The following is a 26,396-nucleotide window of genomic DNA, read 5'->3' as shown; positions in this document are numbered from 1 at the left end:
TTCTAATCCCATTTTCTATGACTAAGTTCAGTTGCGTGGTTTCCACACCGAGGATTAGGGTTTACTGTTATAGGTACGTCATTCTGCCTTTGAAGCTGCTTGCTCATGCTTTCTTTGGCAAGCTCTGGCCGACATGCTTAGCAACAACAGAGATCATATCTTTTTGAAGCTGCGAAAGGGTTAATCAGAAGCATGTTTGTGAAACTAGGCTGATGACCCTTTACTGTGATCTTTTTTGGATGCCTTTGGAAGATTTATCACCTGCCTTTGTAATTTATATTATATGTTTCTTTCCTTTTGCAAAGCTATTTTAGTGCTATGCATGATATTGTTAAAATTAACTATGATAAGCAACTTTTCTTGGCAAGCCCTAAACTGCACGCTTCTTGGATGCAAACTGGAGAACGTGACTGTCTTCATGTGGATGGCATAAGATTTTTGGCTGGTATGTTCAGGGTGGTTGAATGAGCGCAGGGCATCTGAAGTACATGGGTAGCTTCAAAACAAAGCCATCAAAAGGAGTCACATCCACCAGGCAGGATAGCTGTTCGTACAGATGCTTTTTCTCAAGAGCCTTTTTGTAGGATTGGTCACAGTTGTGGCTGAGTTTGCTTATGTGTGCAGGGAGAGGGGCTGGTGGCTATTTAAGGGAGCATTATTTTTCATTAGGGAGATTAAAGGTGTGACTATTGATCATGAGATTTCTTTGTGTGGAGACTCTCCAATGAAATGGAGCACCTGCGCATATGCAGTACTTATTTAAAAATGTTAAATAGGGTCTATCCTCTGATGAGAATTGTTAATTGTGATTTTGGTTCTATCTGCCTCCTTGGCATATGTACCATTGTGAAATTTTTACAACCTAATAAAATATTGGAGGATGCTTCACTTCAAGAGGAAATTTGATGGCTGCTTTCAGCTGATGCCTCTTTGAAACCAGGTAAGAAATGTGCTTGCCTCGTTAGGGCTTGTTCCTACCTTTGCAGGCATAGCACCAGGATATTGATGCAAGGCTCATGGCTTGCAAAGAGCCTGAACGGTTCTGGTAGGGTAGATGTTACGATGCCAAGCTCTGCATATTTGGTATGATGCAGTTGAACAGATTGTGAAAATCTTAGTTTTTAATACACTGACGCAAAGTGGAATTATTTGTGTGTTTCAATACAAAATGTATCTTTGACTTTTAGTGTATTTCTAAAACAGGGAGACTCTTTGGACTTGCTGTGTTTACCTCAGTTCAGTAGTGAGTGCTGAGCTTTGCAAGTACTGGCTTTTGGTACAAAGTTGTGTGGTGTGCACTTGTAAGATAAGGATCGTGCAGAACCTCATAGGAATCTGGTGACTATTCTTTTATATTTTCTTGCTTGTTAAAATGGCAGAAATCTAAAATCCTTTATTTCTATTTCATTTATCTAACATTTTTTCTTTCCAGGAAGTATCATCTCCTGGGAATTAACTATTTGCTGATGCAAATCTCAGTGATCACAGGTAGTTAAAGCACTATAGTGTCATATTATTAGGTCACCAGTTCAAATCTAGTCCAAAGTGGTAACGGGCATTTTTATACTGCTAACTTCTCTTTCACAAGGAATAATGTTTAGTTGCTTAAACTAAAACCAGAGAATTTGCTACTCGGGATTATGGATTCAAGTGGAGAGTAAAGACTAGAAGCAGGTTTTTCTATAGCAGAAAATCCTGTTTGACTTGTGTTAGTATCTGTATATGCTTGTCAGCATATATGGTGCTTTGCAGAAGGAGTAAAGGTAGCATCTTCTCAGAGGAGCGTGTGGTTTGCTGCATAAAATGTAATGCAGAAAGGTGACCTCACCTAGCAGAGCAGTGTATGCATTAGTTGAGTCTGATATTTTTGGTATGCTTTCCTGTAACTTTTGAGTTGCAAGAGCCTATGAAGAAAGTATAGGAGGACTGCACTTTGAAGGGAAGGGAGATTTTGAAATTGGAAGTGCAATGTTGAGAGTGTTTCGAATGGTAACTGAAACACTTTTGGATTAAATACTTCTGATTCTTCCAGGTAGTTTAGGTGCTTTTCTAAAGAATGATGGTTGGTTGGCTGGTTGTGTTTTTTTCTTTTTTCTTGTTTTCTTCTAGCATTCTAGCATACAGGAACCTTGTGTAAAGCTACACTTCTAAATCTGACCTCTAATCTTGGGTTTCTGGTCAGGAAGTGTGGACTTCAGTTTAGAGTGAAGCTGAGCACTGATGTTAACTCATTGGACTGTATGTTCCCCACTCTGTAGAGAGCTTGAAATGGTTCAGTTCAGCTGCACAGACTTTCACAGCTTCACGGTTCCTCCTTGTCAATTTGTTATTCTGAAGTTGGGAAATCCTTGCAATCTCTCTGATACATGTTGGGATGTGGAAAGCCTTGCTAATCCCTGTTGACCTCTTGCATGCTGGGATCTGTCTGCAACTGCCTCTTACTTCCGACCTTTTCCCAAGTGTTTCCTGAGCACTCTCTGGCTTGTTTCAGGGACCAGCTTAGCAGTGTATCAGGAATCAATAGTTCTAGAGTCCTTGAGGAAAGAAGTTGAAGGTGCTGAAGTATGAATTCTAGTGTCCTGGTTGTTAGAGTCTGTTAGCAGAGACATCAAGATGTGAAGGGAGATGTGAAAGCTGGTACCAGTGTCCTCTTTCTTTGTGCTCCTGAGTTGAGAAATGAGGATCTGAGCTGGCTTCCTTGCCCCAAAAGCTGCTGCATAGCTTCCCATGCATCTTGTGCCTTGGGAGATCACTGGTGACTTTTGTCAGTATTTGGAGGCACAAAAAGTGGATTGTGAGGTGTGGAGACGGGGGGGTGCGGGGGGAAGATATTTAATGACATGGGAAAAAAATACTGCCTACAGAGCCTGAGTTACCACTGTGGCACTTTGTGATGGGGATTCCAGTCTTATGGGTCTTAAAAAAATATTTTTGTATGTGTATACTCTGTAAAGTCTTTAGTGATGTGGAGGTCTAAGTTCTTGGCACTTTGGGAGAAATTATGAGACTGTTCATTTTAATTCCTGATGCTGCTTATTGCTACCATTTTGCTGGTTATCTCAGAGGCTGTTGGCAATATATTTATGATTTCCAACTTCAAATATTCTGTTACAATGAAGTATGTTAGAAACGTTGAGTTCATATTTCTGCCTCTCTTTTGATGCTGATTTGCTTTATAAAGGCAATATTAAAGTTCTGGCTTAGCAAAGGAATACTAACCACTAAACGATTTCTGCGTGGATTTTAAGTCTGATTGCTTTTTGGCTTGTAGCTGTGACTTCAATCAGAAATGGTGCATGCCTATGAATCTTTCTAAATTATCCATCTTTTTGCTGGAGACTAAAAGAGAAAAGTTACTGAACAGTAAAGGAAACCTGTTTTGTTTTGGTTCTGTTTGTGTTATTATTTTTTTTTCTAAGCTGAGTCATGACAAGATTGGCAAGTTGCAAGGGAAAATTTAAATCTGGTGTTTACTTAATATAGTTAACAATGAAATCCTCCTTTACAGACAGTTGTGAGAGTGAATTATGCTTTCAGTCTCATTGTTGTGGAAGAGTAAAAGAAAATATAGTTACTGTGGTGATTTTTTAAAAAATATGTATTTGGTCTAGGACAGGGGTAAATGAAAGGAAGGTGTCAATTTTTTACTGATAATTCTCTGAAGGTTGGGCCTAAAAATATGGTTGTAGTCAACAGTTGCTAGTTTTCACAAATGGGATGACTTTGTATTGGTTTTCCCTCATTACAGGCAAATAACTAAATCATGGGATGTCCATTTCTGAAACCTGTGATCTTTTACTTAAGTATGAATTCTGGTTGTTTTCAATATATATACAAACATTAATACACTGAACTAGCATGAAGAAACAAGTCACATCTTTTGCATAGTGCAAAGTAATAGATGTTATCTATGAACATTAATGACTCTCAACTTCATTTCTGATATGGTAAAATCTAATCTTATTCTGCTGATGGAAAATAAAAGAATAGAAAACAGTGACTTTGCCAAATATTAAGTCCAGTACAGTTTGAGAATGGATCACAAGTTATATGGAGTCCCGATTCTATGGTATATAAAGGCCATAATTATTCTTGCAAAAAACCTGGCTAATGTTAAAAAATGTATTGTCTTTCTGAAAATAGATATAAAAGCATAACAACGTATTTGTCAACAGGAAGTAACCATAAACTTAGGAGGCATGCAGGCATTGAGCACGGCTGAGCAAGACTGGAAAGAATTAAGACAGAACCTCTTTCCCCTCACTTTTCAGGCTCTAAGTAGGACCAGAGAACACCTTCTTTCATGAGGGTTGAGCAGGCTTTTCAAACCCCTTTGGTGTGTGTTCAGTGTCTAATGAAACTCTTGGTGCTAGGCTTTCCCCACACAGACTGTGGACCATGTGGAGTGAAGCTGCAGCTTGTCACCAGCCCACAGCCATGGCTCTTCCACTCCTGGTATACTAGGGAGTATTTAGATACTGGTAAGATTCGATGTCGGTCAAATCTAACATAAGAATTTCAAGGTGTCCCTGTGCAGGTTTTTTTCATGCTGCCAGATGTGCTTTACTGAACCGCTGCATGCAGTGAGGATCTTTTGTGATTGCATTGGTCAAGATAGTACCATGGGTGTGTTTGTCTTCCAAGGCGAAAAGTGAGGTCAGTAGCAATGAGCGTTGTGCTGCAGCTCAGACTGGATAAGAGATACTTTGGTGTCCTAGGATGAACACGTCTCTGACTTCTGCTTTGGGGCATTCAGTCTAACATGGCAGTCTTACTGTTATGTGGCAGGTGTCTTTCTTGTCTTCCTTGTTGGGCTGTCCTACTTACTCGGGTGAAGCCCACTCCTGTACTTTATCCTCTGGTTTCTCCTGGCAGGCAGTCCTTTCTGTTGTCCTGGTGTGAGTGCTTCAGCCTTGCCCTGCTCTTTCCTCTTGGCTGAGAATTACCTCCTGGGTTGCTCCTTGTAGATGCAGTCACGCATCCCACCCTTCAGAAAGCTGGAGGCCTGGTTTCAGGTTTTTTGGATGTGATGTGTAGCATGGGAGCCATTCAGTTGCATTCAGATGTTGGGCTTTCAGATATTTGGATACTGTAGTAGGAATGAATGCAACCAGGAAAGCAGCAGACGGGAAAATCCTCCTGTCTGCTTCATCTGCCAGTAGCCCTGGAGGAATAAAACTGAGATATGTTCCCTTAACTCTTCCACTTTTTAGGTTAGGTCTGTTTGTTTAATGAGTGAAGAGTATTTTCTGTCTCAGAACATGTGCAGAAGTGGGATGGCTACATACACTACTCTCAAACTCAGAGAAGCTAACGTTGGCATTCTCACGATTTCCCACATCTTCTGTACTGACAATATGACATTCCTTGTAAATCGATGGCAAAATATATGATCTTTCTTTTTATGGTCTTGTTTCTCTCTACAGTTTAACTCTTCTTTTGCTGATGTCTTTGAGTCTGATTAAAGGATATTAACAAAATCTTTATCTCCTTGGGTTTACAAATTTGGCTTAAAAATTCTCTACTTGAAACTTGGCAAACGCTGCCTTGGTATGCAAACAGTGGGGATGGGATAGGGGAAATCACTTGGCTGTTGAAAAACTACATATGGGAAAGTCACATGGAGCTTTCAGTGTTTTATTTATAATTCTGCAAAGGCCTCTTCTAATTTGAAAAATAAAGAGACCAAATAGTGGCTTCTGGAAAGCAAGCAGCTAGATTTTTCCATGCTTATTTTTAACATAAATATTAACTTCACAGATCGTAACATGCTTTCCTCCTTAAATATTTTTTTTTCAGCCTGCAGGATGTATAACTGGATAAACTAACATTGCGAAGAAAACCTTAAGTCCTTCAGCATTTGCCTTTTTAAAATTCTATTTATGAAGCCATAAGAGATGTTTTGTTTCGTTTAGCAAATACATATTGAGTTTCCAGAAAGGTGACTTGATTTACAATAAGCGTACCCAAAAGGAACGGTATGCTTTTCACATTTGTCTTTTAATGAAGGATTAGGGTATTTATTTCAAAATATATTTCCCAGAAAACCACAAATTTTAATCCTTAAGTAATGTTTAAGTAAGAACTGAAGTGAGATTTTCAGATATGGCTGTATGTGTGAACAGACATTGCCAAACACAAATTCTTGCAGTTATTTTACTAGTTAATAATGCAGCCGTGAGTTTTATGTCAGCTTGATTCTGAGCAGAGTTTTGCAGGTATCAGCATAAGTGTATTATGTGAAATTGCTTGAACAAAGCTAAAGGAAGATTGATAAAGTGGTTTGCCTGAGCGGCTCTAGCATTCTCTTCCTGCTTGAATTGCTGAACATGGCTAACTCTTTGCAGAATGGCATTTAAGGTTAAATTTGGAGTCATTAGGTTATAAACAGTCCACAAAATATTTTACATGCTTCATGTTAATATTCCTCTGAAGATCAAGATTCCCTGGGGAGAAATGAGAATATGTACCAAAAACATTCTCAGTTCTTGAGGTTTATCCACAACTTCCTAGATCACTAAAGATCAACAGTCTCATGAAGAAATTATTACAAAACAAATTGTGATGCAGCTCTCAGAGTGTTTATAGGGGAGAATTTACTGGATAGCGCCCTTTCTTTTAGCTGTCAGATTTTTTTTATTTTTCCTGGATGAGATGTAGATTGTGATTGGAAAATCTTTCTGACTGTAATTTGGTAAGTTCATATGAACCTTCATGTTCAAGAATGCTTTTGAGTCCTGGGCTGTGTTGGGAAGAGACATGGCAAAAGTGTTCTGATCTTGACAGACTGTCTAAATCTGTGCTACTGAATAGAGAGAGGAGTCCTTTCCTTTCAGTAAATCTTAAGGGGGAGAAGTTCTTGACCTTTCTTGAAGATGTCAGAGTATCTGAGAATTTTGGCCCACCATGTAACTTTTTGCGAAGAATAAATCTGGCTCTACTGTGAAGAAGTGTCTGTTTTGTGCTAGGCACAATCCATGTAAAACTGGGTTTGGGGGTGTGGGGGGGAACTGTTGTATTTGTGAAAATGGCCTTGTCTTTTGTTCTGGCATTAGCATTTACTGCCTTTACTGAATACTTGACATTTACAGTTGTACATCAACAGCATATGCCTGTGCTCCTTGCTTGTGTGGTCAATCAACCTAGGGCACCACTCTGAAATAAATAAAAAACCTCTAGACCACCAGCTGGTCCTTCAGAAATGAAACTTACTTCAGATTCCACTGTTAAGTTGCAAAATATTGGGATTTATAGACCTGGCAGGATGGCTCTGGGAGACTTACCACATTACAGCAAGATCTGGGCTCTCTATCAAACCTCTGACTTAACTAGTGTTTCTCATACCTCAGGGTGCAACTCAGAAGGGACTTCCTTAGCATCTGCGTGCAATCAGATTTCTTCTAGCTTGCCTAGATGAGATGAGAGGCCAAAAGCGGAGGACCTGAATGAGAACCAGAGAAGAGCTGCTGTAGGCAGCAGACACTTGCAGTTTATAGACTGTAAGAGCCACTGGCGCATCTGCCTGCTCTAAGGAGTTTAGGAAGGAGCATTTTCCATGTGTTTGCAGAGTTTTTGGAGGTCTGGTTATCCCTCAGCGTCATTTGAAAGCAGGCTGCAGACAATTTGACAGCAGTACTTTACACTAATGAGGAAGCAGCAGGATTGTGCTTCCTCCAGCCTGCCTTGAAAGAAGAAATATGGAGACTTAGCTGTTCGGAGCTACACGACTATAAGGCATAATAATAGCTCAAAGGCTTTAACTACACAGCTCGAGCATACACTATTGGCATATTAGAGAACTAAACCTCGTCCAGCATGCTTCATCAGATAGCAAAGCTGCTTGATTCACCTCTGTTACTGATCCAGTTTCCAAATTGAATCCTTCAAGCATCTGTGAGGGTCTCTTTTGGAGCATGATGGACACAATACCACTGGTTCTGCTGGCTTGCTTTGACACATACAAGTTCCATTTCAATTTTTTCCCCCTACATTTATAAACGATGCTTTAGCTTTTTTGATTGAAACTTTGCTTTGAATTTCCCAAGAATTTGGGGGCATTTTTGATGGTCACTTTTTTTCCTCATGGTGACTTCAACTCAGTGTGAGCTCAGACTTCAATAAATAGTCTGCTGTGTGCTGACAGTCTGAAAAATGAAATCATGCTGTCAGTTTATGCTGAATTCTATGCACAAACGGAATATATATTTTAAAGTCTTAACATTTTTTTCTCATGCCAGACGTGCATTTTAAAGGGATCTTGACATTTATTATCATCTTCGTTATTTTTTGCTGATGTTAAAACCATCTACTAAATTCAGTTATCTAAAACTGAAGGGACAGTAAAGATTCTGTTTGTATAGTTCACCGTTGGTGTAAGAATTGTATCACAGCTAGCAAGGAACACACAAAGGATTTAGTAAAGGCTCTGTAAATACAATGTTAGATCTAAAAAAAAATTGATATAAAATTTAATGAGGGAAGTGAGTAAACAGTAACTCACTAACTGATACATAGACTGAAAGGGTTTGCTGCTTTTTTGATTCTCAAGGGGAAAAAAAATATACAACCCAGAAAACGCACAAACTCCTGGCTGTAATTGTACACACATTAAAATGAATACTAAATGTAAAGGGGTCAAATTAAAGGAAAATAATAAGGTAGAAAAAGTTATAAAATGGTGAGGTGCTTCAGTCTCTAGTAAAAGTACTGGAACAAGTCCCCGAAGGCTTCATAAGCGTCTCTAAGGCAACAGGAAATGAGCAGTGTGGATGTGTCAGGAACAACCTCATGGGGGAAAAAAAATTAAATTGGTCGATTCAATGGATGTTTTACAGCCCAACCTGAGAGAGGAAGCACATTGGTTATGGGATCCTGAGTAGGGATCTGTGTTCAGGATTAAATAGTAATGCAGTGGGTTCATTAAGTGACTGGAATATACGCTAAGTAGTCTGTGGTGGTGACAGGGGTCCTGGAGGGGTTTGTTCTGCCACTGTGCCAACAGTTTGGGATACAAAGAGATGCAGGTGGAGGGCTGTGTGTGGTTTTTAAGACAAGAGCACAACTTGAAGAAATAGTCTGAAACCTATTTCACTTTTCCTGAGGGGAAAAGTGCAGAGTACTTATTGGATGGAGAAAGCCAAATAGAGGGAGTCCGGGATTTTGGGATGTATCAGAAACTGAGTGCAGTTGTTGCAAAAAACCCACTCTCCCCCATTTTACAGTTAAGGAAAATAGCTGCAGAGAAGGAAAATACAGCGGCATGCAGGAGCTGGTGAGGGGAGGCATTGAATATTTTGCCCTCTATGCTTGGATGGAACCAGCTTTATTTGTACCTGGAAGCCTAACTCTGTGAGCTCTCTGCTTTATGTAGATCGTGCCTTCTGAGGGGTTTCCTGTTAGAGACAATCCCAAAATCTTTAATGATGTAGTTACAGAAGTGTCCTACACAGGTTATTTTGTAATACTCCATGCTAGTAAGTGATGCACACCATTTTGGATCCCACGTTTTAAGATGGGTTTAAGTTGCAGGCTGAGAAAAGCAGTAAAACTATGATTGAATCCTTGTACTCTACAAAAAAAAACTTCTTGTGAGGAATGAGACAATTTTCCAGCTGAGCTAAGTTTAAGAAGATGACTGTGACCAGTTGTCTTGCTTTTAGTGGAGAAGAAGAAATTACTGCCTTATCTTGCACTAAGGTCTGAATTAATGGGAAAGAACATCCTAGTTTTTAAAGAGCATTGAGCGCAGGAGCACATTGCCTGTTGAGGCAGTGGGAACACTAGTGATTGCAGTCATTTTAAAAACAGGTTAGAGAAATGTTGATGCTTCAGGTGCAGCAAATAATTCCCAGAGCAGTTTGACAGGGTGACTTCTTGAGAAGCCTTTCAGCCTGGTGCCTCTGGGTTTGCACCTTTCATTTTTGAACAGCCCTGACGCTTAAAGCCTGTGTTAAGGAACAACTGCTGAAAGGAGGACAGTCTGACGGCCAGTTTGTAATTAAATCCATAATGAAATTGTGCTCACAAATGTTGCTGTCCATCCCTATGTTCTTTATGTATTCTTAACGAGAAGATGTCACTTTCAGTGGTCTGATGGCTTTACAAGGTGCAGGTTTGGTCTCTGCAGTGAAATCGGTGGGTAGTTTTCTCACTTGTTTCCAGGAAAGGAGGCTTTGTCGTGGATTTGCAAAGGAATTCCTACTCCCCAGACTACCTGCTTCAGGGGAAAAATACTACTGTACAAGCCGACAATGTGTCAGAATTATTTCTAAAATCTGAAAATATTTCCTTACCTTAAAGTTTCTTCATTCAACAGTCACCCACAGGTCTTTGAGCTTTCTGAGTGCTGAGGATGATGTATGTTGTTCACCTTTTGAAGAAAATAACTGGCTTCCAACAGTTTGGGTCTTTTTTGTTTTGTTTTTAAGATTTACTGTTCTATTTTAGTCATGCTAATTAGCACCAGTTACCTTCCTGTAAAAAGGTAGGACCTCAATCAGGTTTTGTATTGTTTTGATTTTTTTTACACAGATGTGTATGGACCATTTGGTTTGTGCTATGGGAGAATTTAAAAGAAAACAATAGTTGCAGGAGTAAGAGGATGCTGGTATTGTGATCTAGAGCAAATGTGTGCCTGGAAGCCAGATTTCAGCAAGGAGAAAGCAGGGTTGTATCTGCCTCTCTCTTCCGCAGCCTGCAACCTTGCTGCAGAGAAATGTGTGGAAGAGGTGAAGCAGTGTGGGTCACCCTGTCCTCCTTCAGCCCTGCTACAGCCAAGGGGACTGTTTGCTCTAGTATTCTTGCCTTATCTGCCAGTGGAATAACAAGCATTAATGGAAATTATGGCAGTTGGGATAAGATCATATGCATAAAGGCAGGTTATAGTGATCAGCATTTCTTCCCATGATAAAGCTGAAATGAGTTTTTAATTAGTGGTCATAGAACTATATGAAATAAAGCATGCTTTTGCACATAAGGGGAGCCCACGTTGCCCATTTACCTAAGGGATAAACCCTACAGATACCACAGAGGTAGGGGAGTGGGACAGCACAGTGTTGAAAGTATCTACCTTTGGAATGGCAAAACCGCCTAGCCTGCAGGTACATCACTGAAATTTAGAAACTGGCTATGATTCTAGGTGCCACCAGTGCTTTTAATGCTTAAGGAAAGTGCAAACTGCATAATGTCACAGCTGATGCTGAAACATGAGACTCGGACATTGCTTCCTCCCAGCCGCCTGTTCCTTACATAACTGCAAGCTGTCCCAGGGGTGGCCTCTAGATGAGCTGAGCCCAACAGGAAATATTTGGGTAACCGGTGGCAGTTCTGCTAGGCATAGAAAGAATAATAATTAGTTGTATGTAGAGTCCAACGGTTGTAATATCTCAAACAACTTTCTGGCACTCTCCCCGTTTTACAGTTAAGGAAAATAGCTGCAGAGAAGGAAAATACAGCGGCATGCAGGAGCTGGTGAGGGGAGGCATTGAATATTTTGCCCTCTATGCTTGGATGGAACCAGCTTTATTTGTACCTGGAAGCCTAACTCTGTGAGCTCTCTGCTTTATGTAGATCGTGCCTTCTGAGGGCTCTCCTGTTCAAGGCAATCCCAAAAGCTCTCCTTTCCAGCTGGCAGAGTAACAAAGTGTGTGGCCTTTTGGGGAGCTTTTCTTATCTTCCTGGTAAATATGTGGGCCAAAGCAGAACCAGTACTACAACAGGGGAGAGATTAGGCTTTAAGGTTTTGATATTTACTGCTGTTTCACAGACATGGGTAAATTCAGCTTGAAACTGCACTTAACCATATGCTGTGCTGGTTTGTTTATTCCTTATTCTTATGTGCTTATCATTTCAAAATAGAGATAAATTCATGTTTTTCTTCCAAGTACTTGGAAACATCCTAAGCAACACAGTAATTCAAGTTAGAAAAGATGAGCTTGTGTTTAAGGTGAGGTTTTCCCTAAGGTTGCGTGTTTAAAGAAGTTTTTAACCATGGAGGTTAAGATCTGATAGCTCTCAGAGTTTTTTTTTTCTAGTGATTTAAAAGTGATGTCTTTAATACCGTTGTGCTGTGATCTTTTAAATGCTTGTGGTATTGAGCTTTCTTAATAGTTAAACTTGTGGTTTCCTTTAATTCTTTGCTTTGGATGTATGAAGATACATGTACGTGATCTTTAGTGTTCTTCATTTTGGAAAAGAAGTCTTCTTGTCTTTTTACTAGTCGGACCATGCTGTGTGGAAGGGCTTTCCTCTTATTTGTGCCAGGCCCTAACCACAAATCTGAGCCTCAGCCTACCTGTAGCAGTTCAGGTGAGTTTACTTGTCTGCTAGAAAACAGAAATCCTGTAAAACTCTAGGTACTGCACAGCCCATTGGGTTAACTGACAGACACTTAATTTTAGGAGTACCACGTTCTGATCCACGTGTGTTTTCTAAGGGGAAGAAGACTCTGTTAAACCAGTTGTTTGTGGTTTGTGTACCGCAAACCCAGTAATGTGTGCAACCTGTTGATGGGGATGCAGGTGCCACGGCAGGACCTGGAGTGTGAAGTCCAGGCATAATAGTAGGAAAGTGCTTGAGACTGTATGTGTATAGGGCAGTTTGAGGATGTTTCTTTGCCTCGGCATAACTTATATGATACTGCTCTGCTGTGTAACGTTATCAAACCATAACATCCAGTGGAGTGCTTGGAAGGAGGCAGCTGCTAATGTCTTCCCCCCTACCCTCCCCAAAAGATTTCCCAGAATATCTGTTCCTCTCAAGAATGATACAGGCCATGTAGAAGTGGTGCTCTGCTGGAAACAGAAATTTAATTCTCAGAACTCAATAAAAGAATGTGTTTCTTGTAAAAAGAGCTGAGGAAAACAAGACTGCAGGGATTTTGGGGGCTTTTCTAAATTTGTTCAAGGGGTAAACATAAGCTCGGAAAAGACCAATGAACTTCAGAAAGATCTGACCAGGCTGTATGTATACTGGATACCCTGGCAGTCTTACATGATAAGAAAGCCATTTTAACCAGTTGTCTACCTCTTGTCAGGTTAACTAACTGCACGGTTCCTTGAAGAAAGAACTGAGCATCTTTAGGCAATCTGATGCCCATTTGACACCACTGTTTCTGAACAAAGTGTGGCATTTAGGTTTGTAAGAAAAGTAGTAGAGGTTAACATCAAAATACTTCCTAATTTGCAGGGATATCATCACTTTAAATTACATGCAGCTGTACATGTGTGATTACCTATCACATGTGCTATCTATTAACATCTCTATGGGTGTTTCCCATGGTCAACATCCTGTGCCTTGTGTGAGAGACTGGATTTTATCTTAGCAGCAGCATTTCACGAGTGGCGCTTGTGAGAGTGCAAAAGGGGCAAAAGCCCATGACCTCTCTTGGGTTTTGTCTTCTTACTCAGGGTGATGTGATGCAATTGGGCTGATCCGTGACCATCTTCTCTGGCTCCAGACTTCTTAGGTGTATCTTGGCGATGAAATGTCATTTAACCACCCCTATCTTCAGTGAGTTCTCTGGTTTTGGTGGGTTCTTTTTGAACACATTTGCAGGCTGAGAGGTCAAGCCCTGCCTGATCTGCAGCAGGGCTTGGTCCTGCGTAGTTCGGCCTAGCAGAGGCGGTGCTGCATCCCAGATAATTGCTCCATGCACATAAGTATCCTTTTCTTTGAGGACCTCTAAGACGGTCTGCTGTATAATTGCCTGTTACCTTAGACTCTGATGAAAAATCCATCCCTAGGACCCCAGAAGGTCGTTTGTAGCAGCATTATCCCATGCTATCTAGAGACAATAGAAGAGTAAGGAAGAAGAAAACCTTCAAATCAGTGCTAGTCACCCCAGCACTAGTGCTGTTAGCTTTGGCAAATCCTGTCTCAACAATAAAGCCAGCTGCCATTTTGGCATCAAGACAGACAGACTTGGCATCAGCCCCTCTGGCACCAAAAAAACGCTTCGTGAGAGCTGGCACCAACACTGTGAAACAAGGGTAAGGCCCAAGGGAAATGCCACGCAGACATGAGATGAGCGCTAAAAATAGTGAGCTGCTGTCATTTGGAGAGAAAACAAATAGCACTTCTAAGAGTAGGGCATCTAAGATCCTCCATCAAGGTTGTGCTGGTAAGCAGCTTTGGGGCAATGCTGTCTCCTATAATGATGTGACCAAAGGACACACACAAGCTGTATTTTTGGTACCCACATGGTGCAAGACTCTAAAACTAGAACAGATGCTTACCATCTTGATTCCACATTTGGGGGATCTTGTTACTGTCTACAGGCTCTGCCTTCTTCCCTGTCTGGAGCAGACTGTCTCCTCTTGAGCCATTACCAAAGGTCCTGTTTGCATACACGGGCATAAGGAAAACAAGCGCTGTCGTGCCAAAAAGGAAGAAGCCAGACTAGTGTCCCTGTACCACCCCGGACACACTAGCCCTCCTGGAGACAGTGTCGTTAAATGTTTAACAGCTGAACTCCCCCCTCCCTCCTCCTCTCTCTCACAGCAGGCTCAGAGAAAGCAGAGTAGGCTTTCCAGTGACTTCATTACCCACTCCAGACTAAAACTGAAGCCTGACACTAGTGCCCCAAACCTGAGCATGCTAAAGGGGCAGAATCGACCCTATCTCCACTGAAGAAGTTCAATACAGTAGTTTCAAATTTTCAGCCCCCCTCTGCCTCAGTGGTGAAGGACTTTAAAGTGGTTTTTTTTAACACCTCTGTGCTTGAACGGCAGGTACTGAAATAGCGGTCATACAAAACAGATGATGCAAATAGTCTTTGGCCTTAGAATTACATTGGCTTGGCCACAACTCTGCTGCTGTGAAGAAAAGCGTGCTGGACATGTGGCTATCATTTTCTTCTCCTTGGGAAAAAAGCAGTGGGAAACAATGTCGCTGAGGGCTGGAAATTTCAAGCTACACTTAGCAAAAACTATTTTGGTCTTGGAGAAGCCGCCTGGGCTTTTTGTTGCCACCACTCTCCCATCAGCTAAACAGCAGTGTCTCTGGAACAGCCTGGATGGGGCCTCTTCTGTCTTCTGTGTTAGATGGGTGTTGCAGAGGACTCATCGGGCATCTCCTCCACATCTACCCCTTGTCCACTCCATGCCCTTTCTTGAGTGTCCTTCTTATGATAGCTTAATACAGAAAGCAGTTGCAGAGGAGGGATTTCTTCCTGTTCAAAAGCGCAAAGGAACGTGCTTTACTGTTGTTGTTTCTTCACCCACATATGAAAAGTGAAGAGGGGCGGACAGGCTCCTGCTGAAATACCAGGTGACAGTCGTGTGTAGTGGCTTCCTCTACAATGCCCTTTCCTTTGGTTCAGGGCTCACGCATGGCTTCCAGGCAGAGAATGTGGCACAATGTGCTTGGCTGACAATTGCTGTTCAGGATTCAATTGGAATCAATATTCAGCTGGAATCAACCATGAGCTGTTGCCATTGGGGCTGTCTGCAACACTGAGCATGTCTTGAAGTGCGCAGTCTCTTCCTCCCTGGTTAACCATTACCCAGAGACAAAGACAGGTGACAGCAGTGAGGTTGAAATGCACTGTCCCTATTTGCTTATCTTGACTTAGCTGCAAAAGTTTCTTGTACTTCTAAACCACTGAGCTGACAGAAGCGGTGACAGGTTGCAGGGAAGAGGGACCTGCTCAAGGACAGTTTCTAACCACTGCAAGCCCTTGTGCTTCATTGCACATTAAAATTTATTGATCCAGTAGACTGGTTGCAGCTCTGGCTCAAAAGCCAATTCCAACATGTATGGTGTCTTTTCCTGCGGTTATTCTTTGCTCTCTCTAACAATGATTAGGTCAGTTTGGCCTGGCAAACAGTAAAGGCAAGTGACTTCAGTGTCCTTGTTTTGTAGTTGAACTGCACACAAACTGGGGGACCCACTTTACCCCACTCTTAAATAATACAGTAATATTAGACACAAGAGGGCTGAAAGGTTTGGTTTGGACTGTATGTCCCCTAAGCAATAGAGCAGATACTCTAGATCCTGTAGGTACTGGGAAGTTATCACACTGACCTGTTCCTGTTTGTCCTCTGGAATTTGTTGATGACGTTGTTTGTAGGCAGTGCCGGTGCTATACGTTACATGAACCAGGACATCTTGTCCTCATGTTGGAAAGTCATCATGTTCTTGTAGTGGTGCTGTTAGGGTGGAGAAGTGGCCCTTCATTCTTTAGGAATTGACAACAAGTGGGCAGATTTTGCGGGCAGCCAGAAATGGTTTCCAGGCAGGTCTAGCATTGCGATGCTTTTCCAGCATTGTTCCAGCATTGGTGATCTCCCAGTGTCTCACGCTGGTTCTGCTGGCAAACAAGCCCCTTCAGAACATTTGCTGTCAAAGCAGATAGACCTTGGTCGTTCCTGGATGTTGTCTTCTTCTAGAGAAGCAGAGATCTGCTTTTATACCTTTCTGTATGTTTCTTTCCCTTTTTTTTCTTTATTCCCAGAACCACCTCCAGGATAGGGAAAGATAAAGTCATTCAAGTTGCTTTTTCACACTTTGTTTCGAGTGCCTGACAGACTTGTGTAGTCTCAGTTCCAGCACCCAAGGCTGTGAACCAACTAATGAAAATGGATAGCTGATGCTCCAGGTATGTTCCTGTTACCAGCATGAAAGTAACAGAGTGCCCTGGGACAAATGGAAGAGTCATTAGATAAAATTGTTCCGACTTTATGGTCAATTTATGCATATATATATATCTGCACAACCATGGTATTAATATTTAATTGAGGGGATGTTATACACCACCCATATTTACTGTGCAAAATCTCTCACTGCCTAGGAGTGTAATAATGGTGCAACTGAGCGTAGCCTTGTGCTCCAAGCCTGAGAGATCTGAGCTGTGAGACTTCAATTTTTGTTCCAGTTGTGTTGTCATAACTGGATCACCTAAAGGTCAAGCTGTCTTCTCAGGGGGTATCAAAATGGATATTGCATCTTGCTGGGTTATTAAACCTGCTTGCAAACATCTCCCATCAAACACGGAAAGCGAGTTTAAAATGGCCCAAACAACTTCCATCATCTGCTTCAGTTGTATGCTGATTTTGGAGGTCACAAGGTACAGTGTGGGCTTGTGAAGATACCAGGCAGCATCCTTTACTCGACATCACGTTTGGGGCAGATGGCACGTTCAGGACTGCAGTACTACAGAGTGATAAAACCTAGAGGTCTCTATTTCCTTTTTTTGAAAAAAGCAACGTGCTCACCATTATCCTGCAGTGGGATCCACACTGACATGCCAAAGAGGATGGTTGGTGGCTGCTTAAACAAGCAAATTTTCAAAAGCATGTAGATCCCATGATCTGTCCGGACATTAGCCCTGACTATTCTAAACTGTCAAGAGATTAATATACAGAGTAACTGTAAAAACGGGTGTTTGCTCTGTTCATTGTAGCTCTGATAGACACACCCTTGTGTTATAGATGGGTGGCCTTTGCAGACGTTAAACTCCAGTTTTGCGTAAAGGAAGTCAAACCCATGCTGAGCCTGCCTTAGAGCTGCTCTTGCTTTCATTAAAATAATTATTATTTCAGCTTTGGTTTCCCCAGGCGGAGAGCAATAAAAAATCGGAAAGGTTTGAAATGGACAATGAGCAGCTGAAGGCTTTGGGAAAAGATTTTGCATTAAGAGGATAGGGAAGATTGATATCTTCTATAAGAAGATAGCTAACAGGTACAGAGTAATGAATGGGTGAGAAGATGGATGGGGACTTCTGTTCCCACCTGCTAATAATATGAAAGTCAGATTAGAAGGTGGTGAATTCACTCCTGATGAAAGGAACTAATTGTTCACAACCACTGTCTATGAAACTCATTGCTGCAATACAAAGCATTGGGGTGAGAACTTAGAAACTTAAAAAAAAAAAAAGAGGAGGGGGTAAAATAATACCCCCTTGGGTTGGGATATCCAGTTGGATATATCCACAGCAAATGCAACAATTAGGAGAAACTAGGTGTTTTGAAAAGGCTCTAAGCGTATCGATTAGGGTATTATAAGTGTATGAACTAACTAATCCAACTTTTTTTTTTCCTCCCTTCTCCAGGGCTTTTTCCCTAGTCACCTCTAGCAGTTTGTGCAGCCTGTTACTGGCTGTTGGTCACTCAGAGACTGCAAGACAGGGTGGCTGCTGCTGCAGTCAAATGTATTAATGCCTGCTTGCAAACCACCTTTTTTGTGTCAGTCTTTCCAGGATTGCTAAATTCACACATAAATTAGGATGCTTTTGCTTTTCCGCACAGTTATTGCCTTTGATAGTTCTTCACAACTTGTCTTAGATCTGGAATGACGCTTTGCCTTTTGAGTATGTGCTGGAGGAGAGGCGGGTGGTTAAAGTTAGATTCCTTCTGACAGTAGGGATTTAGAAATTGCTGCATTAGCTCAGCCCTGGGATCTGCCTAGTCCAGGGCTCTGGATAGCAACAGCCAAAATCGGATATTTCAAAGGACAGCATGAGGCCACAGAACAGATTACTAAAACAGAAAGCTGCCCTTTTATATCACTGGTGTTTGTCTATAGAATTGGAAAAGCAAAGGTTGAGAGTTTGTTTGATCCAAGAGCACAAAAGCTGGAAAATCACGCTGCCTGGCTGATGCTAGTTGACGCTGATGTTTTGTGTCCTCCAGGAAATTAATTATGTGCCTGTTTTCTCTTAGGAAAAACCGAGATGTGCTTACTTTAAAGGGCAAGTTTATATGGTGGCTTTAAGTTGGTATGGAAATAAGTAATGCTTGTGTATGGTCTCACAGCCTAATTGTGTGGAGGACACCCACGGTGGGATCTCATCTGGGAAACAACCCTGGGCTGGGCTGGGAGGGAGGCAGCAGCAGTGGTCACTGAGGGGTTTTGGCATGCAGAAATGGGTGTCTTTCTGACACTGCTGCAAGCTGTCTGGCTGTTTGGGGGGGGTCTGTTCTGGTTTGGTTTTTTTTCTACTTTCCTTTTTTTTTTTTTTTCTGCTGTTGCAAATTAGCATTTATAAGAATTATATGTGGTTTCTCTGCCTCTCTCTTCTGAAGTCCTGAAATTATTGTTAAAACTGCTACTAAAAAAGGGATTCAGTGAACTCTCTATGGAAAAAAAAGCATATTCCTTCCCTCATTGAGTATTTTAATACGTTGAACTCCAAAAGTCAGAGAGGCCAAAAGCAAGGGGAGTTGCCCCTCTGTCAAATATCCATGGAGCTGCTGCTGGGGCACGTGGGAATGGCAGTGGTGTCCCAGTCCCCCCCGACAGACGAGGACAGCTGCTGATTAAAGAGAAGCACAAAAAAAGAGGTTGCTGAACTTTCAAAGTGAAGGTAGAAAAGGGAGTTAAATTTAGATTACCTTCTGCAGTGTCATCTCCTACACCCCTGTGGAACTTGCTGTACTCCATGCTTGGGAGAGGACAAACAAGACATGCCATCTTGGGCACCAGATGATAAATTTGTTTATAAGCTTTAATTGCCCCTTGGCAGGAAAACGTGAAATGAGCTCAAGTAGAACGAGAAACCTTCCATTGGGTTAGTTGGGTTTTCCTTGGGGAGAGGTGGATTAAAATGGCTTCCCGTCACCTGTCTGATGCTGGCGAGGCCAAATCCTGATCCTACTGAAACTGGGGGAGTTGCTGTTTCTTTATTGGGATGGCTGTTAGCCTGGAGGGACTGAGTTGAACGGTGCTGTAACAATTGCTCAGAAAAAAATGGAGCCGTGGTGGTAGGCAGAAGGCAGCATGGGAGTACTTTGGATCTGTGAAGGCTTTACCCAGCAGGTCCCTGGAGTGTGGAGGTCCTTGGAGAAACCATGATGGTTGCTCCTAGGGTTCCAGTGCTGTTCAGCAAGCAGCAGCAAACTTTGCTTTCTCCTTGAAAATAGATTAAATGTCTATTTTTGCTTAGTGAGATTTAATCATCACTGAGGAGCTGTCGGCTCTTGCCAACTTTTTTAATAGATTCCCCTCCACTTCCAGCATCCAGTTAGCAGGGAGGAGAGCGCTTCTGCTTCTTCGTGGGTCCTTGCCAGGGTCCCGCACAGGCAGCGCTGCCCAACAGCAGCTGTCTTAATGTTCTGGGCTTTTTTTTTTGTTTTGTTTGTTTTTGTTTTGTTATTTTTTTTTCAGAACTGCCCGACCTGATGTCATTTCCCTCTTGCAAACACCCCGGCTGGGCTGCGTCTGAGATATGTCACGGGGAGTGGGAGGAGGAGGAGGGGGAGCCAGCGAGTGCGTGCAGTGTCCCAGGACCCTGTTTACTGAGCATTCCCAGCCGAGGAAGCCCTGGTTTAAATAGGATCGGAGGAGCGGGCTGCCCGCAGCAGAGGAGGAAATGGTCACTGTGGGGCTTTAAATTCCTACCTTCCCATGCGCTGGTGTGGAGGATGAGCCTGCAGAATGCCTTTCCTCCTGGGTCTCAGACAGGTAACCGGCTTTGGTGCGGTGGGAGCTGCTCGCTCAGGTGGAGGATGTGACTGATTGCCTTTTTTTGGTTTGGTGGTGTGCTTTTTTTGGTTGTGGGGGGTTTTTTTTGTTTGTTTGTTTGTTTGTTTTTTTACACCCCCCACCCCCCAGGAAATGATTTCTGACTTTCCCAAAACAGAACCGTGCAAGCAGCACTTCCCCACCCATGGCGTTTGATCAGGGAGCGCAGCAGTGCGAGGGACGCCTTTTATTAGCGAGGAAGGAGCAAAACTGCAAGGCAGGGAAAGAAGCTCTTGTTGTTGTAGACTCTGCGGCAGGATGGCTCTTTGTGTCGTGCTCCTGGGCAGTTTTTTGTTTGGTTGGATTTTAAGGTACTTTCCACAGTGCTTAATACGGAATTGTGTTTACATTGTTTTAAAACATGTCAAACTTTGAACTCTTTCCTTGTGTGGGTAGTATTTTGAGTGTTAAACTGGTTTGATTTTTGGTGTGTGGTGGTGTTTTTTTGGTTGGTTTGGTTTTTTTTTAAGAAAAGAGACGTTTCTCTGTATCATTTCTGACAAAGGTCACCAAATGGAAAAGGGTAATGTGCTGTGACCCTCAGCTTGGTGACTTTTTAATTGTTCTGGGAGAGTTGAGCTTGAACAAGAAACTTGGGATAATTTAATAGCTGGTAATGTCGAGTGGAATGAGAAACGGTAGCAACTGCCCAGCTGCTCCCCACTGGAGGAGGTGCCAACTATGTGTTCCTAGGCTCGGGGAGAGCAAACCCTTTTTTTGGTCTGGGAGGCATGTCTGTAGGGGAATCTAACTGTAACCTCTTTCCAGCGCTGCTGGGATCCGTAATCCACAATAAATAGATATTGCATGATATCAGTGCTGCTTGCAGTTTCTAATTTAGAATTAAAAATTCAAGATTGGCCGGTAGCATGCTTTAAACTGCCTACTTTGAGTTGTTCAGAAACAAAGGCAAAAGGACTTAAGCACACTGCTGAGTAAACAGTGCGCTCTTTTTTCCTTATCAGTTCGGTTTTGGTGAAATGCAGCTCCCCTCACCCCGCTGAACTGAAAACAGTTTTACATAAGAAACTACCTCTAGTACAATAACCTTCTGTAGGTGAATGCAATAGCTATAATAATAGCTCACTTGCTAGCACTCAGGGCAAAGAGATGTTCCCTAAAACCCTCAGAGCTGAAATTTGGGCATGGAGGCTGAACGGTGTTAGGTAACTCTCTCAACTAGCAGTGAGACATACATAGCTGGCTTACATGTTGAGATTGCTTGAGTTTCATGGGTGTGTTTTTCTCTTGAAGTTCCTATTTCTAAATTAATCTTTTTGTTTTAGAGACTTTTTGGGACAGTTGAGGTGCTGCATGAGTTAGGTGTAATTCGGCTTCATTTGCTCATGCTGTGAACATTTGATTCTCAGTGGGCTGGATGGTACTTTTTTCTGTGCTTGTAACTTCGGCATCGATACAGAGGCATTTATAGGAAGCAGAAAAAAGGTGTTGTCTCGAGAACACAAGAGCAAAGCTCTTCACTATTTTTATCCACTGATGAAGGATATCATGGGAAAGAGCTGCTTGCAAAGCTGCTTGAACTTTTCTTAGTTTTAATCATTTTGAGTTTTAGTCATTTTTAGACAAAAAAATCTAAATATTTGGATTGCATCCTGCATCCAGATAACATTCAGAATTTATTTTTCTACTTCTAAAAGCAGAAAAAAAGGGTTGCTAGTGCACAGTGCTATTTAATTATAAGTGTGGGAGGAATTCAGGAACATCTTGTCACCTCTATTGTCTCTTGTGTTGGCATTCGGACCGTAAACGCTGGGTTGTCTGGGATGTCCTTTGTTGTTGTTGTTCCCACTCAACGCAAGGGGTGCTGATTCTGGGCTGTGCCTGGCAGGGACAGGGAAGAGGTGCTCTGTGTGTGGGGCCTTCCCGTGTGCTGTCTGACAAGGGCAAAACTGGGCTCCCCAGGACGGGCACCCCTTGCTCACTGCTGCATTGCACTGAACTGGTTTCCCTGGATCTGCCTTCACTTCTTCTGTGGGACCCAGTGGCATTGCAGCACAGCAGATGGACTACTGAACACATGGGTAAGAATAGGGTGTTTGGTTTGGGTTTCCTTTGTTGTTGTTGTATTGAGGATGATGTTTAAATGTCTAAAAAGCTAGGTCACCTCTATGTGGGTGTTTAAAGCTTCTGTCCCAGGAAACATGATTGTAGAGGATCTCAGCTTTCAGGGTTGCAGGTGGAAGCTTGAGCGTATTCATCTAGATCACCACATAAATGTGAAATAAAAAACCCCAAACCAACAGGTTAAAATGTTGGATTGCTAACTTTTTCAGTTTAAATTTTAACTGCTTGAGTTTTTCAGTGTTGTCAACTGTTCAGTGGTTTAAAACAACAAAATGCAAGACAGCTGCCTCAAAGCTGTAATTTCCTGGAAGCATCTTATCTTTAATGGGAAAGGGCAGGAACTACAGCTGGGAAGCTTCTAGCAAGGTATGGAGGAAGTAAACACTTTCACGTGGCACTTAAAAAGTGAATGCACAGTTCTTAGAGTCTGAAAGTGAAACTTGTGGTAAACAGAAATGAAAACAGCTCTTATTGAAATATGTCAAAGTGTCCATGATCTGTGAAAGGACAGTGTTCCTTTAAAGATTGTTGGAGTATTTCTCCAAGATAAATGGATGCCACAAACCAATTTGTTCCTCAGATAAAGGTTAATAAAACCTCAGAGGTTCTGCATCCGCTGGGGGTGAAGATGGATCTGCGGTGGCTGATTAATCATGGTGATTTAAATACAATTCTCCTGATGCTAGCATTAGTGAAGCAATAAATGTTGTGGATTAGAATTCCCGTTTTGGAGGTCTTTACTGCGCCTGGGACAGCTCAGAGGCATCATTCTTCCATCCAAATACACAAATTTAAGTATTTGGATGTTTGCGCTTAATACTACCCCCACCCAAACTCACAGACATTCAGCAAAACAGAATTTGTGGTGGGTATCTTATGAAAAAATGTCCGGACTTGATTTATTTCTTGGCCTCAGTTGTCTGTCATAAGGCAGGCTTACAGGAATTTGTTCCCTGTCGTGCTGGCAGGGGCTGGCACCTGAGGTTCCAGTAACTCCCAGCAATCACATCCAGTTTCCTCTTTACCAATCTTACATGCTTTTGTTAAATTGAACCTACCAAAGGCATGGCACTTGCTTAGATGGTGGATTTTTGCTTTTATGTTCCAAAGGACTAGCAAGCGTAGTGTTTACGAAGACACGAGATGACTGGAGGCTTTGGTGCACGCTCAGCTCAGAACATCAACACGAGCTGCCCTGATGATCCATGGCTCCCCTGCGGTTCTGCTTGTCCTTGCAATCCCACCTACTGTCCTTCTGTGAAAGGATCTGGTGATTTTTTTATTTAAGATTAATTTTTATTAGGAACTGGGAGGCAGCTGGCAAACCAGGGGCATTCCAGCATTATATTTTCAGTAGCAATTTTAACTTACTACCACTTGAGTCTCTTATCTGACAGAGGTGTTTATCGTCTTTGGTAGCTTTGTATTTGCGTTCTCATGAGCTAGTGCTGATGGGCTTGGCTAACCAACACCAGTGGGAGTCTGATATGTGAGTCTGAGTAAAAGCCAAGTGGTAACTCATAAATAGTGGATATCAAATACAATTTTTCCTGTTAGTTGTTTCTAACCTATTTGAGATACTGATAATCACTTCCATTCTGTTGCTCTGGGTGCTTAAAGAATATATATAGTTCAAATACTACTGCAAGTTGCTCAAAATACATATTTTAATACTGTTTTCTGAAGATTCTGTCACCTGCTTAAATCCATCCTGCTTTGTTGTTATGGGTGCAGCTGGCTACTGAAAGTAAGGGACTGCACTGCTGCTTGCGAGTAATGAGGTTAGTGAAATAGGTCAGGATGTTTTTTAATTATTAAATAGATGCTTATTACCAAAGTCCCCTATGAGAGCCACGAAACTATAAGGTCTGGAGTAGTCACAGGTTGAGACTGAGTCCTGTTAAAACCAGTAGCATCTTACCCTCCAGTGCCAGTTTGGCAGTCTCCCTCCAGCCTGCTGCTGGGCTTTTCACTGTGTCCCACTGTTTGTACGCCTGTTTGGTTCGTTACTCACCCCTGCCATTCCATTATTAATTCCCATCTCTTCTAGTTCAGATAGTAATTTGCTACGTAGTGCTTTGACAAATGCTGTACTGAAGTTTGGAGAGAATAGGAAATTAGAGTAGGTCTAAAAAAAAAAGCCTATCCTAGAAGACACGTAATTGCTGTCAGTAAATGCAAGTTACATCTCAAAGTGTTTTCCACGGTGTCTGGGTATTACCAAGGTTAGGACGAATAGATATTCTGGCAGGTTGAATGACACATAGAGGCTGTATAAATGCAAGGTGCTCATATTTAGGGTAATGGAGGCCGGATTTCTGTGGAAAGAGGAGACAGAGCAAAAAGCTAAAATGGTTATTAGATCTCTGTGATATCAGCCACTGCTGTTTTTGGTTACCTGGTTAATGCCAGCTGAGGAGTCATCTTTTGTAGGTGGTTCACTGCCAACTATGCACTTTTGAGCGTGGGCTGTGGTGTTTGTTTCTGCAGTTGCACATATTAATTTTCAGCTTGGAAAATAGCCACACTGATCTGGAATTTGCTCATCGCCATCTTTCTCCATCCTTTCTTGCAGCAAGGGGCAGTTCAGGCAACCTACAGACCTCTGTGAATGCCTTCTATCTTGATCATGCCCCAGATTTTAAGCTTTATTTTGTCACACAGACTTTCAGCAGAGGTCCAATACTAAACTTGAAGGTGGAGAAAATAATTGGCTTCTTTTCCTGGCCCTAACTTTAATGTTTGCTATAGCTTCATATGTGACAACATACAGTACTGCCTTGAGTTCTCTTATGCCTACCACTGCTGGATATTTTAAGGATTATTTGTAAAAGCACTTGACAGCAAAAGTGTGCTACTGGCGGAGTTGCCAGCATAGTTGTGGGTTTATCACAAATGCCAAATATCAACAAGAAAATAAGTAAAAAAATATCTTATTTTTATTCAGAGTTGCTTTATAAAGTTTGTGACAAATGAAGACTAATCCAAAACACATCTAAAATATGCAGAGACTCTCCAAATGCACCAAGATAAGGTCTTCCCAACTTAACCAGTTTCATAAAAAAGAGCCTGCACCAGATTTAACAAATAGTGTCTGTTGGACTGGATGGGGTGAGAACACAGACTCCAGGACTGCAGAGCCTTCTCCTGAAAGCTCCCGGCTTTGAAGTGTGCATCAGGGATCCAGTGATTCCAGTTTCCCAGATCTGCATCAGCTCTTAGGATGATGCCAAGGAGGCAGTGATGCACATGCAGCCTTGAGTACATGCTGCTTTACAGGACAAAGCCAATCCCTTGACATTAGCAGGAGATCTCCTAGGCTTTGCAGGTGGGAGATAACGGGCGGCATGTTCAGGCTTCTCAGTTGTGAAACAGGAATATTCTGCTTTAATGGAGTTGAGTGCTCTTTGAGACCAGACCCATGTAGATGCTGCTTAGTAATCCTGTCTGGAGGCATCTACAGTTAGCTGAACAAAGGCTGGTGGGGAAGGGATGTGCTTGCCTGGACAACAAGAAAACAAGACTGTCCTTCAGCAGGGAAGCCTGTGCAGGAATGCAATAGCCACTGGCTGTTGGGGAAGAAAGTGCTTTCAGACAGAAACCCTCCCCCTCCCTTATTTTCATAAGGCTACCTTAAAACAAAACAAAACAAAACCAAACAGAAAAGCCTCTGTAGTAATTTGATTTACAACTCCATGTTGTTAAGAATGATTAAAAGTGATCATTACAAGTGCTACTTGCAATGGAAACCAGAAACAAAGGCAGGTCAGTAAAATGTAAGTGCTCCAGCTTTGCTTTTGTAAGTTGGGGTTTTTTTTATTCCCCATATGCTTTTTTTCCACCTGTAAGAC

The 26,396-nt window shown here is 42.1% G+C and overlaps 1 protein-coding gene across 5 annotated transcripts in view; it reads left to right on the top strand.

Annotated features, from left to right (window-relative positions):
* The window catches only part of WBP1L (WW domain binding protein 1 like), a 65,510-nt gene that overhangs the window by 20,489 nt on the left and 18,625 nt on the right, over positions 1-26,396 (top strand). Inside the window, exon 1 of one of the 5 annotated variants that reach the window (XM_040606239.1) lies at positions 20,130-20,400. The exons of 2 other annotated variants lie outside the window; for them this stretch is intronic. In XM_040606239.1, the coding sequence (XP_040462173.1) occupies positions 20,361-20,400 (40 nt within the window). In that variant the 5' untranslated portion in view covers positions 20,130-20,360. Of the gene's footprint in view, positions 1-20,129; positions 20,401-20,611; positions 20,772-26,396 lie in introns of those variants that run through there. 2 more of the 5 variants (XM_040606243.1, XM_040606244.1) reach the window with 2 other exon arrangements.

The sequence above is a fragment of the Falco naumanni genome, chromosome 9, assembly GCF_017639655.2.
Source record: "Falco naumanni isolate bFalNau1 chromosome 9, bFalNau1.pat, whole genome shotgun sequence".
NCBI classification, from domain to species: domain Eukaryota; kingdom Metazoa; phylum Chordata; class Aves; order Falconiformes; family Falconidae; genus Falco; species Falco naumanni.
This window is presented reverse-complemented; position numbering and strand designations above follow the sequence as displayed.